We start from the raw sequence: 19,232 nt of genomic DNA, 5'->3' as shown, positions 1-19,232 counted from the left end.
TTTGAGTAGCTTACAACTTGATGATCCTCGCAATAAATTTAAACATTATAGGATGTGGATTTGAATCTTTAGAGTAATTAATTTACTCAACAACTTAAAGAAAATAAGAAACGTGGAACCACCATGTCAAAAAATTATGTCAAAGGAAGTTAGAAATTCATATAAATATAATTTTGACTGCATCACATAAATGCGAAGAAAGTGGGAGATTCGAACTCATGAGAATTGATTCTTAAGGTAGGTAGTCATCATGGAATTTGAACTCATTCGCTCCCAATTTACCATAGCTCTTTTAAATCAATGAACTACCCATGATGGTTAAAAAGAATGTAACTTGAAATATTTACTAGTTTTTTTAAGTGATTTTTTCCCTTTATTAGTATAAGTTTTTTATGAAATTAATTTTACAAAAAGCAATTAACTTAGAAAGATAAAATTTAATGAAAAATCTAAAATAGAAACTATAATATACTAACTTTTTTTTTTAAGATATGAGAACCATTTCATTCAAGAGAGTATGTGGTAAACAAAAGGGAGGCTATAGGAAAACACTCCAATTAAGTGAAATGGTAGGGATATCGTAGTTACAAAAGAGGTTTGATTTTGTGGACTAGGATGAAGTTAGAACCTTTGCATCCTCGGAGAGTTGAAAGCACGGCTTGGAGGAACCTTTGCATTCCAATTATCAATCTCTCGATTCCAAATTTTGTTGAATGTTTGTCTGGAAAGAAACAATGGCATTTTCTCAGAGGTTTCTAGATCATCCGCTTCTCTTTGGGAGGAAATTATCATTACTACCTCTTCTTGGTCTTCTAAATCCAATCTCTTTTATAATTCAACAATTGCATGTTGGGTATCAAATCATTAACCTTAGACAGATATGATAATTGATTCGTTATCCATTTAAGCTATGCTTTGGTTGGTAATTAATTTTAGTTAACTTAACTTGTTTTTATATAAATTTAAAATTTTTTAGAATGTTGCGTTGTTATTTAATTTTATTCGTTAATTTCCATTGAAAATGAATAAGTCTAGATATGAAATATAATGTTAAATTTAAAAGTAATATTGAAGAATAAATACGTCATTTGTAATAAACCACGATCCATGTTAATCATGGTCTCTAGTATAGACCACCCTAGAATAGACTGTGGTTGATAAACTAATTGAATGTTTGAGTTGTTACGTGATTCGAGTCATTTTAGCTAAGTTTGATTATTGGTTTAGTTGGTGGCGGTTGTTCGCTTTATTTGTCTATTGTGACCCCTAGTTCAAATTAAATTTCATAATAATGAAAAGAACTGATTTATACGGCGACATAAAAATATGACACGTTATCCTCAAAAGAAGATACGTATTTTATTCTTATTCTATTGCGCACATTAAAAAAAACAGTTGAAATCTTTTGTTTGGAAAAACAAAGCAATGAAGAGGGAACTACCTTGATCATCTTCTCCTATAAAAAGCGATCTCATCTCCCCATTTCCACTCACACCTCTACAAAAATTTCATCAATCGAAATCAAAGCTAATGGCTTTTCGTTCCTTCTTTCTCTTATTTTTCCTCCTCGTCCTCGCCCGAATTTCCCATTCCTTACCCTTCGTGTATTTCCATGGTATTAGATTTCAATGTTTTGTTTCTTAAATACAACCAAACAATGTCTCTCAATAGCCTTCTAATTTTTTGTTATGTTAAAAGGAAATGACAAGTTTGGTTGAAAGAGCTGAAAAACAACCTGCATTTTAAAATTTAAAATTTGTTTCCTTTTAAAATAATTGAATTCGTGAATAATAATTAATTTTTATTTATTTATTTGAGTGTTGTAGTTTGTTCGTTTAGAATCGTAGTTATTTGTAAGTAAATATTAATTCATGGTAACTATAGGAGTGTAATTTCTATAATATGTTAAGATAATTATTGTATTTCATTTTTTTTTATTTCTTCACCATATAAATCTCTTGTACTATCCCACACTCAAATCATGTTATAATTCAAAATTATTTATAAGTATTATATGAATAATATATTTAACAAAACATGAAAATAAACATTTTGTTTATGGGAAGTGAAAATAAACACTTGAAAGCATAAAATTATTTTTATAAATATATTTAGCCCACCAAGTTTTTATACGTCCAAAAACTAGCTCTCTTTTTGCTTCAAGAAAAAAGAAAAAACTAGCTCTCTTTCATTCTCAACATTGAAAGCGTTATTAAACATGATTCTCCCAAACATACTCGTACTAGTTTTTTATTTTCTATTTTTTAAATTAAATTAAAGTTGTTTATTAAAAGTTTTTACATTTTAAAAATATTTCATAAACTTGACTAATCTTTTTCAAAATAGATTAAAAAAATATTCTATTAAAACAAAATAACTATCAAATATACTTTGGCTTTGTTTGTGCAGGTACTGGTGATTCATGTTCAAGTGAGAACTCAACTCATATCGTTTCATACTTGAAGAATGTTACTGGTGTCGAGGGTGAATGCATGTATGGTTTTCATTTTCAAAATTATTTATTTCCTCGACACTTTTACAATATCTTTTTATTTCATATAATGGTAATTTAATCAAAATTAATTAGTAAATACTTTTTTTTGGAATATATAATTATAATGCATGTCTTAAACTTTCGGCCAATAATAAAAGACTATTCGTGCCTTTTCTTTTTTTAATTCTAACAATATGGAGTGGACTCGAATACTTGACCTTTAAGACAAATGTATTAATTCGTTAAGCAATAAGCTAGGCTTAGATTTATATTAACAGGTTAAATGATGTAATTTAATATATCTATATATAACGATAAATGCTTAGATTGACAACTAATATAAATTATATATTTATTTATTGTCTAAAAAAATAAATTATATATGTGAATAATTGAATTGGAAGACAGATTTTAATAATTTGCACTCAGAGTGGACACAATAGTAAAAAAAATTATTGTTCAATTTTGTTATTTTTAAGCAGTACTTTAAAACATTTATCTGCATTATCGGTGTGATGTTTAAATATATACTTTTATATTCTTAGACTTTATTTGGTAGCAATTTTATGTTTTACTTTTATCTCAAGAGGGAAAAAAAAATTGGTGGAATCTTAGCCAATCTAAAAATCAAAAACGCAAAACAAGGTTTTTAAAACTATTTTTTTATTTATAAAATTTGATTAAGATTTTAGAGGAACATTTTTAAGTTAACAAGATTCTTTTTAATTCAAGAACATAAATATATTTATAAAAGCATAAATATCATTTTAATTTTAGTAAAAGTTATGAAATAAAATAAGTATAGACTATATGGGTTGGGATTGAAAATTTAAAATTATATAAAGGATAAAAATGTAGAAAAATATTACTAGCTATATCACTAAGATATTATCCATTTTCATTACATTACAGGGAAATTGGGAATGGAGCTACTGATTCTGTGTTCATGCCCATTAACCAACAGGTTTTACAGATATTAATCAATTTTCTTTTTTTTTCTCTCTTTTTTTTTAGCAAATATTCTTGAAATTTAGATATTATATATTGATGTGAAATTGTAAATTAATTTTCTAATTTTGTTTGATGCAGATACAAATTGCTTGCGACAAGGTGCTAATTTTTCTCCATCAAGTATTTGTATTGCTTGATTTTTAATTTAACGGAGGCTTGATATTATTGAACAGAAATAAAAAAAATTTTAACATTCTTAATATATATATTAGAAACATTGGGGAGACTGATTTGTGATATTCATTACTACTAATTACAGGTGAAGGAAGCAAAGCATTTGAGAAATGGTTTCAATCTCTTTGGTATCTCTCAGGTAATTTTAATAGCATCTCTATAGTATTTCATTTTAAAATTAATTGAGTTAACAAAATCAACATTAGAAACAAGTCATAAATATTATATTAAAAAAAACCTAGGTATATATTCAAATGTTATAGATATATATACTTGAAACAGGTCAAAAGGTGAGGGACAAAATGTTACATTTTACCTTTATATATATATATATATTCATAATTCTAAAAATTTAGAGAAAAATTTCACCAGATTCAGATTTTAAATCTTTTTTTTTTATATAATATTTTGTTTCTACTTATTTGTATGTTGTTATATTATATTGTGAATAGGGTGGGTTAATATCGAGAGGTGTAATACAATTCTGTGATGGAGCACCTCCTGTAAGTGTCCACCATTTTTTTTTTCACTTTATATATTTTTAGGATTTTATTATATATAATTTCTAATTTTTTGTTTTTTGTTTTTTGGAAAATTTGGAACAGGTTAACAATTTGATTACTCTAGCAACTCCTCATGCTGGTCTTGCATTTTTCCCTGCGTGTGATGTTGTAAGAAACTATTTTAATATTTTGGATCTGAGATAGACATTTTACAAGTTTATAGGTGAATTTAGAATAATCTATACCATCAAAATGCGATTAGTTTATTAAGTATCCATTTATTAAGTATTTTTATCGTTTCTTGCAGTTTCAAAATTGGTGTCCATTAGTCCAATATGTGTGGGACAAGCTGGTTTATACAGATCTTGTCCAAGTAAGCATCTTCTAATTTCTCATATTACTTAATAGAATTTTTGCCAAATTTTGAAAAAGGTCTTTTTGCATTTTCTCATTTTTATTCTCTTTTATATGTGTGTAGGATCATATAGCTCTTGCAGCCCATTATAAACGACCAACGGTAAGTATTACTAACAAAAATAGAAAAAAAAGGAAGAAGAATAAGAATAAGAAAAAGAAAACTGATGAATTAGTCAATGGAATATTTTCAGATGATCAAGGAATATTTGAAGCAATCTAGACTTCTTCCGAAGCTCAATAACGAACACCCACAACATAGAAACGCCACTTACAATAAGCGTTTTAGTAGCTTGACAACTTTGGTACTCCTCATGGTAAGTTTTCATTTTTAATTTTCTTTTAACTTCTAGTTTCGAGGTAATGAGTAGATCATGCCTTAACCGTTGAGATAAACTTGTGTTATGCATGTTAATTAAGGATTCTATGTTGAAAAGAAAAGAGATGTAACATTTTTTTTTGTTTTTTAATGAAATAAGAACGAGGGCGACATCTTTGCGAAGCCGAGGGAAAGTTCATGGTTTGGGTACTACAAGGATGGGAGCCTTAAAAATCTTCTGCCTGCAGATGAGGTAATTACCTTAACAAACAAATTAATATCTTGTTGAAGCTTGAGAGACCCAATAAGAAATGGATTAAGAAATTAATGAGTTTGAAATTGAATGGAATATTTGCAGACACAACTTTATAAAGAGGATTGGATTGGGTTGAAGATTTTGAATGAGAGTGGAAGAGTGAAACGTTTGAAAGTTCCAGGAAACCATGCTGAAGCAACTGATAAAGATTTGAGAGAATTCGTGGCTCCTTTCTTGATGGAGAATTCTTATAATCATCACAACCCACTCCCACTAATTACCCTCTCATCCAACCCAACTGATTTCTAAGAACCCAAATTATTCATCCTCTAAAAAAACAAGCCTTACAACCTTGTTTATATCTATGGTCAGTGGATTATGTAATATCGTGTCAGTCTTGTGTTATCTTGTTTCGTGTAACGTAAATGTAAGCCATATGGGACTATTCTGTTTCGGTAGAAACAGAACTTGATGTTTGAATAAAAGAACTTATCTTCCCTAATCATGAATTTGCATTTTTCATATAATGAAGTTTAATATATAGATGGCACTTTCCGTCTCTGAAATAGTTCTAAACTTTTCAGATGTTCCTAAAGTAAGCTACATCTGAGTTAAAACTTGGAGAGGAAGGTATTATTCTTTCGTTTCTCGATGGTGTGAAATAAGAGTAAGCTTGTGAATTATTATCCTAGGTCGGAACAAGTTGATCGGATCCCATTTTGTACATCTCCATATCCCTCCATGGAGCAAATAAAGATTGGCTGGGAAAGAATTTGATAGATTAAATCAATTGAAGAGGAGGCTATTAATTTTTTCTCTAATATTTACCAAGGGGCTCCAATACTGGTCATATTATATCCAACATTTTCTGCTGAGCCAAGCAGATTGGTTAGCTATTGAATTCATCGGTGCATCTCGTCGACTACTTTCTCAATTTTGCTGAATGGAAAACCGCAGGGAAAGATTTGTGCTAGTAGAAGTATCCGCGCCAAGGAGATCCTTTATCTCCCTTCCTATTCGTACTTAGTCGCAGTTTAGATGAAATTTACGGATGTGAAAATTCACAATCTTCATCGTTTGCTGAAATCCTTTGAACTTGCTTCAGGGCTCGACATAAACGACCTAAATAAATCTTCGATTTCTGGCTCATATTTAGGCATGTTCTCTCACAAGAAATCCATGAGAGGATCTTTAATGTCCTTCAAAGATCGTGGCTCTTTTGGCTCATCAATCTTGACCAGATCCCATTTTTAGACCGGTTGCTCGTTTGAGCTTTTGGGCTGTCATACCATATTAATATCTATGGAGTTCCATCTCAAAACCAATTGACAATATGATATGAGTAGTTCATGTCTATTATAAACCATTATAAGATCTTTTTTTTCAATGTGGGATCATTAACAGTGGAGATATTCGTCAGAACCATATTGGTGATTGAAGCCAAATATTCTGCATTTCTCCCTGGTTCTGGTAGGATGTTGTCCGCTTTGGGCATAGCCCTCACGGTTTTGCTTTTGGTTCCACCCAAAAGACCTCATACCAATGGTTATAATTGTCCTCCCTTATATACCATAGATCACCCCTTTCCCTAACAAATGTAGGATTTTGTTTGCACTCATTTTACAAACCCAACAATATATAAATATATATAAAGTGAAAATATGCCATAGGAATAGCTAAAAGATAATTTCTAATGTTGAAGGTGTATTCAACCAAATTAAAAATTTTGAAATACTACATTAACATAAGTTAATTTGGTGACATCGGGTGGCATCACTCATATTATATATAATGGTGTTCAATAATTTTCAAGAGGGGATAATCGACTACTATATTTTCAATTGTGATAAAGCTGAAAAATTGTGAAACATAGAGATATTATTTAGCTGCATCATAAGAAAAGAAATATGGATGTCTTGTTACTAAAGTTCATTTAGGGTCATGTTGAGATGTTTAGTAGTTGGTTGTTTCATACATTATATCATATTCAAACACAAAATCAAATGGAAAAAGTAGGGAGACTTTTATTTTGTTAGCTAAAATTAAAATATAAACTTTATCTTCAATTTTGATATTTATTCCTACTCTAAAGCCGACTCTCTCACTAAGATTCTTGCATTGACTCCACTTGCTCCATACCCGTTTGCTCCTATCTTGAGTACCAATATAAAGCATCGAAGTGCATTTGGCATATATAGCACCACAAAACGGTACTAAATTTTTGTTTGTAAGGTGAATTTTGAACAAGGAGACGAAAAACGTACTGGCACTCTCGTGGCAGCAGTCTTGGTAACTGGCACCTATTCCTTCTCTTGAGGTTGGAAGTTCGAATCTCATTCCAATTTGTTGTATTAAAAAAAGTATATACATAGATACGACTATAAAAACAAAAAGTACCAACATAAGCTTCGCTCAACGGTAATTGACACCTATTTTTTACTGAGAGATCATGAGTAATTCGAATCTCTCCACGTCACTTGTTGTACTAAAAAAAATTATATTCTATTTACGTAAATGTTAAAAATGAGCCACTGGTGGCTTGAAAAAGTTGAGAATTAAATTATTAATTTAAGAAACTTCCTCAAAGTGTCATGTTTTATTAATCGATTAATCTTAACCTAATTAAACGGCAATAATCCAATGTCTCATTTATTAGTTCAATTTAATAAATTTGGTTATGAATTTTAATTCTTCTTTCTAGTCCGAGAGTACAAAAGTTGAACCTCCAAATGATAAGGGATGAGAGATCAAAAAGTTTTAAAACCTATCAGAATTAATTAAATTTAACTACCCTCAAATCATAATAGATTAATCAAGTAGAAATCAAGCACATGTAAGAAAAAATAGAAATATAAATTTGAGTTAAAGAAAATGTTAAATGAGAATTATTTTGATAGATCTAATGGAAAAGTTAGTGAGTAGTTGAGCGGTTACATATATAGTTAAATTGGTAGTAACCTATATGAGTTCGAAATGGAGAAATAATATTAGGAATTTAAGTCAGAGGAAAGGAAAGAGAGAAGTAGAAAAGAATACTGGCTATGGGAGGATTTTTATTTTTTTTTTTAAGCAAAAATATCATTTTATTGAGAAATGATGCGAGAAACATATAAAAAAAATGAGGTTATATAAGAGCGCTTCAATTTAATGAAATGATAGATAAATTATAATTACTAAAAAGATGGAACTTTGAGGACCAAGTTGATGCCGAGATTTAATATCCTCCCAAAGTTGAGTAGAAGAGCGAGATTTGTCCAAAAAAAGATCGGTTGTTTCTTTCTAACCAAACACTCCAAAGAACAGCACCAATACCATTTTTTCAAAGAATGGATCTACTACTATCAGATGAGGGGTAGAGAGCCTCGGGTGAGAAAAAATTATTGAACAAGACCATCGTAATATTGGCTATTGATTGTCCTCTAATAACTGTTACAACGTTCTTAAAAAAATCATTTTCGTTCCTATTCTCATATCTATTATTTTAATTAGTTTAAGGTTTTCTTTTTTTGGGTAACTTTCTCATTTTTAATTTCTTATTTCTCGTTTTTAGCGTTTGAGAAACATAACTATTTGATAATTGTTCTTATTTTTCATTTCTCATGTTTAAGGAGCGTTTCCAAAATTGTATTGAAATTTTAGAAATTAAAAAATATATATATTTTTTCCTTGTTTTTTTTTGTTCCCATTTCATTTATTTTTTTCTCAAAAAGCTAAATAAAAACATTATTTTATATTCTTAACTTATAAAATACAAAATAAATAAAGGGGATTTGTAATGGGTAGCATATAAGTTTTCTATACTTAGCATGCCTTTTTGATATTTTCAGATATAGCATTTATTTTAAAATCCTGATTTTAAAATTTTCAGTATTCACAAATTACCCTTTTCAATTATCGCTTCGTTATTATATATCAAACATATATCACACATATATCAGGAGTATATCTGACAACATTAGTATATCAGAACACGTAAATCAATAGTATATCAGAATTCAATCAGTTCTATTTCAGTTGTGTAATAGTAAATCACTATTTTATCTGCATTAACCCTTTGTCTTGTATTTTTTTGATAAATTAGAAATTAGCAGGTAATGACATGCATGGAAAATGAGAGAAAAAATTGCTACTTACTAAAAATGAGAAAGAAAACTTGAAAAAGGAACATGAATGTGAACGTCAATTGTGATTTTCGAAATTACTGTGAATGAGAAATCAATTAGAAATTAGATGTAAATATAAACTTAGGGTTTTTCTATATATCAGTAATACATCAGTGATATATCAAGTATACATCGTACATATATCAATAGTACAATTAAGTTTTATTTAAAGTTTTAAAGATCAAAATGAAATCAGTAATAATGTCATTCTTAAAAGGTTTAAACATCATTCTTGGGTATCAACATCCACATCAAATCACCAGCAAAGTCCTTCGAATTCAACCAAAAACTTAAAAGTTTAAACATCAAAACGAACCAGTAGCATAAACCAAAAGTAGACTAACAATGTCATTCTTAAAATCCTATAAAAGAAGAAGCATAAGTTCCAGAAGCATAAGTTTCAACCGTCTAGAAAAGCGTAAGTTTCATTCTTGTATAATCTTTAGGTAAAAGCTTGGGACATCAATCTTCGTTTTTGGTGATTGTCGTGTCTTCAGAGATAATATCTTTGAAGCTTTCCGTTTTTCCATAGACAATACTTTTGGCGTTGGTTTATGTTGTCTTTTGGGACGAACGACATTAACATTTTCGACGATGTTTTTTTATTTAATTTTTCGTGTTTGTACCATTGCTTTTATCTGAAAAAAAAATTATTTCATATATTAGTAGTATATCAAAAAACATATATTAGATGTAAATATGTTCGAAATAATTGGTAGATATCATAGTTATATCAAAAGTAAATCAATTTCATATCATATGTATATCAAACATATATCAAAAGTATATATGTCAATCATAGTTATATAAGAAGTCAATCATTTCTATATCACCTATAGTAGTAGATATCACAGTTATATCAGAAAAATCAATTTCATATCATATGTATATCAAACATATATCACATATATATCAGGAGTATATATGTCAATCATAGTTATGTCGTAAGTAAATCAATAGTATATCAAAAGTCAATTAGTTCTATATCACCTACACTACTAGAATTTTGGCTTTTCGTGACACTCATGAACAGTAAAATACTGTTCAAATAAAAAAAAAACGTCACGAAAGGAAAAAACTGGGTTTTTGGAGGGAAAAAACGGAGGTTTCCGAAATTTTGACATTTAAACGTCACAAAAGGTTTGGCCAAACAGGCGCTTTTCGTGACGTTTTTTAAACGTCACAAAAAGTGAGGCGCGTTTTTTTGCAGGAAATGACGGAATGTTCCGAATTTTTTACCTTTCGTGACATTTCTTTTAACCGTCACCAAAAAGTACAAATTACGTATGTTTTTTGTGACGTTTAATAAGCATCACGAAAAGGACACGTGCATTTTTTACCGGAAAAGACGGAATGCTTCGGGTGGCTTTTTCATGACGTTAAAAAAGCGTCACAACATCTTCACGAAAAGTAGGAAAGTTACAAATTAAAAAAACAAAAATGCGTAAATCACTGATTGAACCCACGACCTAGACATTAAAATTATAACTTGAAGTCAATCGACCAACAAAGCTTTTTGTGACTAGCACTGACATTTAAAATATATGAATACAAATTTAATTTCAGTAAATAATGTTAAAAAGAAAAACAAAACAAAAACCAAACCCTAATCGTTAATTTTTTCCTCTTTGTTCACGTGTGCTGCAACTCCCATCTTCTCTTCTTCTTCATAACCTCTCCTCTCCCTTCCATTTTTCGTCCAACCTCAGCCACTCTCTGGCGATCTCAGACCTCCGGCGGCAGGACGCGAAACACGAGCGGCACGAGCAGAGGCGGCGTATCATTCCAGTGGCGATCGACCGGCAGTGCAACCTAAGAACCAGCAACGTTTCCTTTGATTTCCAGTGTGCGGTAGTCGTTTTCTTCGACAACGACTTGTTCTCCGGTGAGTTGAGAGAACAGCTGAACATTTTCGCTTCAGATCCGACGAACTTGCACTGTGCCGCACCTACGACAAACGACGATACTCGACATTATAGGTAAATTTATTGCAACCAAGAAACTTAAAATTTCTTCACAAAAGTATGAATAGTATATAGATTAATTCACGAAGTGGCTGGTGATTTGGATGATTTGTATGTGGGAATTTGTTGGTGGGAGTGGAGAGGAGGAGAGGGGGTATTTATAGACAGAAAAAAAAGGAAGGTGGATTTGCTTGATCTAGAAGGGAATAGGAATATGGAAAAAAAAGAGAAATCGGGTGAGAGAGAATTTTATTTTATTTTTTGATGAATTTGTTTTTGGTGATGTGATGTTAAGATTTATGGGTGTTCTTACTATTCCAATTCAAGAACATGATGGTAGTTGATCATCTTCATGTTCTCGCCTCTTTCTTCCTTTTCTTTTTTCTTGATGTAAAAACAGAAAACAAACTTTAATACATCATTTCTATGGGTTATATATGTTTTTACATTTATGTTTTGAAAATTTCATTATTGAGTTGATTTTGCCATTGAAAAACTTTTGCTATGCTAAATGCTTTCTAAACGAGACTTTTTATGTTATGCTTCCTTTTGCCTTACTTTACATTTTAGTTACTTGAATTATCTGTACAGTTTACTAATATGATCATACATTTTAGGTGTTGACTATGTCCGTTGACAAAACGGGCAAAAGTTTGGGAGATATCTAATGATACCAGAAGTTAGAGAAATGATATAACTTTTAGTCTTTTTCAACTAGTGATCTTGACAAATCCCTTTATATAATCCGAACATATGAAGAATGTTACTTCATTAGTCGTTCCTAAATCTGTTAAAGTTATATTATCTACTAGCTACAATAGGTTGATTATTAAATGGATTCAAGTTATTGGGTACAGTGGCAAGTTGCAAAGAAGATAAAATTCCCAAATCAACTATTTTGCTGTTGATGATGAACTTGTTACGTCTTGTTTTGACAATAATGTAGTTGCCTTTACAAGTTGAGCAATAAATTAGTTTCTTTTCCCAATATTCCCTCTTCATACTTTCCCTTGTTACTATGTTAGAATTTGTAGAAACAAAGACACTATTACGAGAGACATTGTACCTTTTGTCTTTCGATTTATTTCTCATTGAATGAAGGCATATACTTATCAAACTTTGTGGTTTCACCAAAATTAAAATTGTGGCTGTATGTGAACTCTCCATTATATTTTGCAACGTTTGTGGTACATGGAACATATTCATAAAAGAAAGTGATTATGTGGTTTATGTAATGCAACTTGTTTAATACCTATTGTTCTTTTTTATCTCTTTCAAACTTACACGCATGGAGAGTTTCAATCAATGATGGTTAGTGTGGGGAGGCAGAGGCTATTGATGTTGGAAGTCAACCAAATAAATTGACCCTCGGTGCTAGTTCTCCTGAACCTTCTTTGGTTTGAATTTATTATGTTAAAAAGTTTATGATATTTTGAGTTATTTTCTTTGGTTTCAATTTGGAAGTATCAGTGATCGATGATGTAGCCACTATCGTTGGCGTTACCAGGTATCGCTCTCTTTCTGTTCGTTAATCTCACATTCTCGATAAGTGACAAGAAATATTTTTATGATCATTTAAGGTTAGAATCATTCAAATCATATATCTTTCTGTTAGCTATGCGAGGTAATCTGATAGTTCTCATTAATCTCTCTTATTTGGGTTTCTTAGTGTCTTCTTTTTGCATTTTGATGGTTCTCTTTTATTTTAATTTATATATATATATATATATATATATATATATATATATCATTCAAAATTCAATGCAACAACCAAAGAATCACTCTGATTGAACCCTTAAATTTTGAAACTGAATTTTTCTGAGTTGTACTAAAAAAAAATTTGAAACTGAATTTGTTCAACTGTGAAAGACAAACGTGCGACACCCAAATACTTTGATTTCACTAAATTTTTAAGCAGAAAGCTTTGACTCTGAGTAATAAGTAAACTTGTGATTCTTTGGTCAAAGAAAAATTTCTCTTAGAATCTGCAGTACATTTGCTTCAATACTTTTTAGATTTAATTGTAGCGCCATAATTATTTAAGCATATTGTAACATTTGCTTGCTTTTGAATTTATGTTATGTCTAGAGATTTGAATGTCCCAAATACTTCTAATCAGTGTGTTTTTATGGGATCGGCTCATTCCATTTAACAAATGCGTATTGAACTAGATTTATCTACATTAGACCCATTTTTGGCATCTCATAGTATCAGTTATCGCTGGTATAATATTAATTAGATTTTGACATTTTGTGTTTATTATTGTTTACACAGTATTTTATTTTATCTTTGTACCTCTATCTTTTTCAATATGTTCTTTGTTGACAGATTCCAAAATCCTTGATGACGTGCTAGTGCCTTTAATGGGTTCTCTATAAAACAAGCTTCATTTATGTGAAAAATAGATGGAACATGTGAGTTTGTTGTGTTTTATTACATATATTTGAGTTCACTGATCTTGTCTGATGTATTTACACGTACCGTAAAAAAATGTGTTCGAGTCTGCCTTTATTTTGTCAAAATTTGCTATTGGTTTAATTTTAAATTTCATTTGTCTACCGTGATTCTAGAGAATGCTTTCAAGCAAGTTCAACAATGACTTGGAAGCTTTCAAGTAAGCTAAATTTTACTCATCTTTTCTCAATAATGTTGTATACCTAATGACAAGTTTGTGTCTACAAATCATTTTTAATATTAGTATCATGTATCACTTTACTTTTTTTTTTCTTTTGATAAGAAATATCACTTCACCTTTTTTTTGCTTTCTTTTTCCTTGTTTTCTTTGTTTTAGGTTGGGAATCAAGTTTTATAGCAGAATTACAGTGAAGGTTCCAATCATTATATAACTTGTGCACCTATAAATTTTTCTCTTAACACCATTAAGAATTTTGCCCATAAAATTTAAAATTTTGTTTAAATGTTATTGTTTATGTCAAATTTTTTTAGAAAGCCTCTTTTCCTAACTTGTCTTTTATTGGTTTATATGACAGGAGCAAGCTTCGCATTGGAACGAGAAGTTGTAAGGATTTTTTATTTTGTCGGACCGCGTCCAGGTGAGCTTAAGCATGTTGTGGTCATTTCCATCAAAGTTCCATTATAACAAAGGTAAGTTAACTTGCTTTTCGTCATCATTCGTATTATAACATTTAAATCTTAAATTTTTCTGAATCAGCATTGTTATATGCTGTAACTATAACTAATTTAGCACCTTTATTAAATTATTGAGTAAGTTCACAAGGAAAACTGAATACTAATTATAGATACTGTCGTTAGACGAGGAATGAACGTTTCCAATCCTTCTGATGTACTAGCTTTGTGCTATATTGTTAGAAGTATATTTTGTGCTATACTGCTGAAGGATGTAGAAGAAGTGTTGGGTTCTTTTGTTATTGTAACCTATTTTGTTCTATTTGGAACTTTGTTTAGTCATTTGGTTGGTTATCGTATCATATTATTGTGTAAGTACATAAGAGTTTTATAAATACTGATTATCGATACTTTTATTATGGGATGATTGTACGTTTACAACCCTTATGATTGTACTGATATTTTGTGCTATGTAATTTAAGGATGTAGAAAAAGTGTAGGCATGTCGTTTATTTTAATGGCGCTTGCTCTGTTCGTATCTTTGTTTGGTCGTTATGTTGGTTGTTTTATCAGATTATTGAGTAAGTTGATAAGGAAGACTGTGAATGTTGATTATTTGTAGTGTTGTAGAAGATTAATGTACGTTTTCAATCATTGTGATACTTGTTTACAAGGTTGGTTTTTGTCTAATCAATTTTGTTATGTTGGGATTGTATTTGCAAACATTACTATTTTGATAGGCTTCTAGTGCGTTTATTTAAGAATGTTAATTGAATTTTTTCTTATACAATGTGGAATATATAGTTATCTTCACGATCCTTTGCACTTTTTAATAGATAGACTCGTTCTTTTAGAAGTGATTTTCTTTCCTTATCTATCTTTGGTTATTCATTTATCTAACTTCGGTATTGTTTTTTTCATTAGGTCTTTCACGAACCCAAAGAAGTCGAGAATTAGGATGCAACTAATTGATGGATGAGCTTCCTTGTTGGGGTTGGTGTGTGATTTGTGTTTGTAGGAATTTGAACATGTTTAATATAATGTACTAGCAAGTCTGAGAATATTTCGAGAATATTATATATATTTCAATTTTGTTATCTAAATTAATGTATTTGTGATTTCGATTGACAATTTAATTATATGAGATTTAAATATTACATGACGTCTGCAATCAAAATTAAATACATATTCAGTGACCCTCTTTTTATCGTCACAAAATAAAATCATTAGTGACGTTTTTAAACCGACACCAAAATATTTTTTAGGACGATTATCGAACGTCACGGAATAAACTTTTCATGATGTTTAAACACCGTCATGAAATACACTTTTCGTGACGGTGTTTACTTTTCGTGACGTTTAAACACCATCACGAAAGGATGTCACGTGACCTCTCATTCTCTGTTCAAGGTCTTTCTGTGACATTCTATAGCTGTCACAAAATCATTTTTCATGACGGTTTATGAACGTCGTGGAAGTCCATGTCTTTCATGACGCTAATAAATCGTTTTTTAAACGTCTCGTATACCTTTCGTGATGGGTGTATACGTGGCGGCGTTAAAAACGTCACGAAAGCTTTTTGTGATGCAAAAAAACCGTCACGGTAGACCGAATTTCTAGTAATGCTAGTAGTATATATCATAGTTATATCAGAAATAAATCAATTTCATATCAGATATATATGAGACATATATCACATATATATATCAGGAGTATATCTGTCAATCATAGTTATATCATAAGTAAATCAATAGTATATCAGAAGTCAATCAATTCTATGTCACCTATAGTAGTAGATATCATAGTTATTTCAGAAGTAAATCAATTTCATACCATATGTATATCAAACATATATCACATATATATCATGAGTATATCTGTCAATTATTAGTATATCAGAAGTCAATCAGAAGTAATTTATTGTTGATTCGGGCCTACCAATCCATAATGTCATAGACTCCACACCTCTGCTACTACGCTTGGGTCACTCTTTTGTATTTCACATCTCTCCCTTTTAATTAAGTAGGGAAGACATATAAGTCAGTGGATCCCTATAATCGAAATTTGTTGTCTGGATTGAGATATACTGTAACTAATGCAGGGTTCGAACATAGATGGTACCTCAAGGCTCCAAACGCTTGTCACTACGCCTTTCCCTCAAGGTGACGATAGATGACTGTTACTTTTACGTTTGTTTATGGGGCAAATGAAGAAGATATGCAACTTTTAGAGTCTGTTAATTGCTACATCAAGATTTTGCATGATTTAAAATCTTGTTTGATTTCAACCGTGTTATAAGGTACCTATAGAGGAAAATTTGAGTAGCTTACAACTTATGATCCTCGCAATAAGTTAAACATTACATGATAGCGATTTGAAACTTCAATCTATTAGAATAATTAATTTATTCAACAACTTAAAAGGAAAATAAGTATCCAAAAATTATGTCAAAGGAAGTTATAAATATATAAATATATTCTGACCACATTATTGATGCAAAATATATTTTTTTTTTTAAATATAATTTGCATCAATGTGATGAAAGCGGGAGAATGCTCGTGAGAATTAATTCTTAAGGTAGGTAGTCATCATGAGATTTGAACTCATACGCTCTGAACCAAAGTTGAAATATTTAGTAGTTGATGCTTTATTGAATACTTAAATTGGCGACAATTTCACATAGCTTAACACACATAATAAGGATAAGAGGGATAAGATTGGAAGGAGGATAATAGAGATGTTGAGCTGAATTTAGAGTTTACAATCCATAGACGCATACTCCAGCGACAAAGGCATTCAAACAAGTGCAGCCGGCGTCATAATCGCAGAATACAAAGGCATTGCAAAAAGCTCCAGCACATCCATTGACAACTTGGCCCTCATCATTTTTCTCATCCGCATGCTATTTTCATTACCAACAACATATAAATGCTTTGGTGCATCATCAGACACGAGCTCAATCATTGTGTTTTCAGTAGTCTGTGCTAAAACTATAGTAAACATGATTGCCATGATCATCACCATTGCACCTACTTTCTTTCCCTCCATGCCCATATTCTTCTTTCTTCTTTCTTTCTTCTCCTTCTTGTTCTTGCTTTCTCACCCTAAGTGCACCCCTCTGCCCTCCATTTATAGTAGCCTCCGTGCGTCCACGTGAAAAACCTTATAAAAATTCTTATCCAGAGAAGTTTTTTCCTTGTTATGGAATTGTGCCTATCCCTATTGGAAAGGTTTTAAGTGGTTTTTCCCTTTATTAGTATCATGTTTTAAATGAAATTGCTTTTTTAAAAAAGCAATTAACTAAGAAACATAAAATTTAATGGAAAATCTAAAATAGAAACTATAATACTAACCTTTTTTTTTTTTTGGTAAAAGATACATAATACTAATTAAAGTGAAGAAGGTGTAATTCCAATTATCAAATCTCTCGATTCCAAATTCTGTGGAATGTTTGGCCGGAAGGAAACCCTAAACCGACCCCATGTAAAAACCAGACCAAATTAGACTTTCCAAACTTTCAACACCAAAATGGAATTTAACTTTAAATTTTATTTAATTCTCTAAATTTTAAAAAGTTAGAATGTAGGATCGGGTTTCATAATATTTTTGAGTTTTTGTTTTCTCATTTTAAAAATCCTGAGTATTTACTACCATTATTTTCATTTTATACTATTCTACTTTCAAAATTGTTTTTGGAACTATAGAAAAAAGGGAGTTTCCAAAAACATTTTTCTTTTTTTATATCCCCTTTTTTTTGGTAATTTGGTAAAAAAAATATTATATAAAAAAAGAAAAGTGACTGCTAGTATATATGAAGAAAATATCACTGTATGTAGTAATTATAAACGTAATTTTAAAAACCAAAGACCAAAAGTAAAATGAAATTATCGGTATTTTAATTTAATTTTGTGATTAATTAAATACTAAACCAAGAATTTAATTACAAGAGGCTACGACATTTAAATGAAATTATTTTTTTTTAAAATTAATTTTGCAACATTGAATTTATGTCTCAAGCTGACACTAACGAAATTAGTAGAATGTTTTACATTTATTTGTGTGAATAATTTGCATTGCTTTTAATAGAAGTTTGATCGTTTCTGTTGATTGATTAACTTAGTAGAATATATTTGTTTAATTTACATTGCAAGTTTGATTGAATTGATTTTAGTTTATTATTATTAATTTTTTTTAATAATTCAACCATTGCATGGTGGGTATCAAATCATTAACCTTAGATGTGGTAATAGATTCAGATTCGTTATCTATTTGAGCTATGTTTAGATTGGTAATTAATTTTAGTTAATTTAACTTGTTTGTATATAAATTTAAAATTTTTTAGAATGTTATATTGTTATTTAATTTTACCCGTTAATTTCAATTGAAAATGAATAAGTATAGCTATGAAATAATGTTAAATTTAAAAGTAATATAAAAGACTACATCTTACATCGTTCGTAGTAGACCACGATCGATGTTAATCATGGTCTATAGTATAGACTACCCTAGAGTAGACTATGGTTGATAAATTGTGGTATATTAATTGAACGTTTGAGTTATGTGATTCGAGTAATTTTAGCTAAGTTTAATTATTGGTTTTGTTGGTGGTGGTTGTTCGCTTTATTAGTCTAGACCCCTAGTTTAAATATAATTTTATAATAATGAAAAGAACTAACTTAAACAACGACATTAAAATATGACACGTTATCATCAAAAGAAGATAAGTACTTTATTCTTATTCCATTACACACGTTAAAAAAAAACAGTTGAAATATTTTGTTCCGAAGAACGATATACAATAAGGAGAGGGAGCTATTTGATCATCTTCTCCTATAAAAAGTCATCTT

The 19,232-nt window shown here is 30.1% G+C and overlaps 1 protein-coding gene and 1 long non-coding RNA gene across 3 annotated transcripts; both read left to right on the top strand.

Annotated features, from left to right (window-relative positions):
- Positions 1-1,459: 1,459 nt before the first annotated feature.
- Positions 1,460-5,673, top strand: LOC111025894 (uncharacterized). The gene is made up of 12 exons (XM_022303803.2): positions 1,460-1,615; positions 2,410-2,494; positions 3,407-3,458; positions 3,584-3,604; positions 3,765-3,818; positions 4,132-4,182; positions 4,285-4,350; positions 4,490-4,555; positions 4,661-4,699; positions 4,791-4,913; positions 5,076-5,168; positions 5,274-5,673. The coding sequence occupies exons 1-12, from the start codon at positions 1,531-1,533 to the stop codon at positions 5,478-5,480; spliced, it is 942 nt and encodes a 313-aa protein (XP_022159495.1). The 5' UTR covers positions 1,460-1,530; the 3' UTR covers positions 5,481-5,673.
- A 5,280-nt stretch (positions 5,674-10,953) lies between these two features.
- LOC148211029 (uncharacterized) lies at positions 10,954-15,521 on the top strand. Of its 2 annotated transcripts, XR_015791862.1 has the most exons (7): positions 10,954-11,313; positions 11,916-12,805; positions 13,627-13,712; positions 13,869-13,912; positions 14,090-14,126; positions 14,289-14,403; positions 15,310-15,521. It is a non-coding gene; the product is annotated as an uncharacterized LOC148211029 (long non-coding RNA). The 2 variants fall into 2 exon arrangements; XR_015791861.1 differs by having other exon boundaries at positions 10,956-12,805.
- Positions 15,522-19,232: the final 3,711 nt, after the last annotated feature.

The sequence above is a fragment of the Momordica charantia genome (assembly GCF_013281855.1).
Source record: "Momordica charantia cultivar OHB3-1 chromosome 6 unlocalized genomic scaffold, Mcharantia_2.0 BLBB01000006.1, whole genome shotgun sequence".
Taxonomy (NCBI): Eukaryota; Viridiplantae; Streptophyta; class Magnoliopsida; order Cucurbitales; family Cucurbitaceae; genus Momordica; species Momordica charantia.
This window is presented reverse-complemented; position numbering and strand designations above follow the sequence as displayed.

What these genes read in the sequence shown, in the direction of transcription:
- LOC111025894 (XM_022303803.2), top strand. Translation starts at nt 1,531, where the DNA reads ATGGCTTTTCGTTCCTTCTTTCTCTTATTTTTCCTCCTCGTCCTCGCC. An exon ending in TACAAATTGCTTGCGACAAG is followed by an intron (nt 3,605 to 3,764) that starts GTGCTAATTTTT and finishes TACTAATTACAG; the next exon opens with GTGAAGGAAGCAAAGCATTT. An exon ending in TTTATACAGATCTTGTCCAA is followed by an intron (nt 4,556 to 4,660) that starts GTAAGCATCTTC and finishes ATATGTGTGTAG; the next exon opens with GATCATATAGCTCTTGCAGC.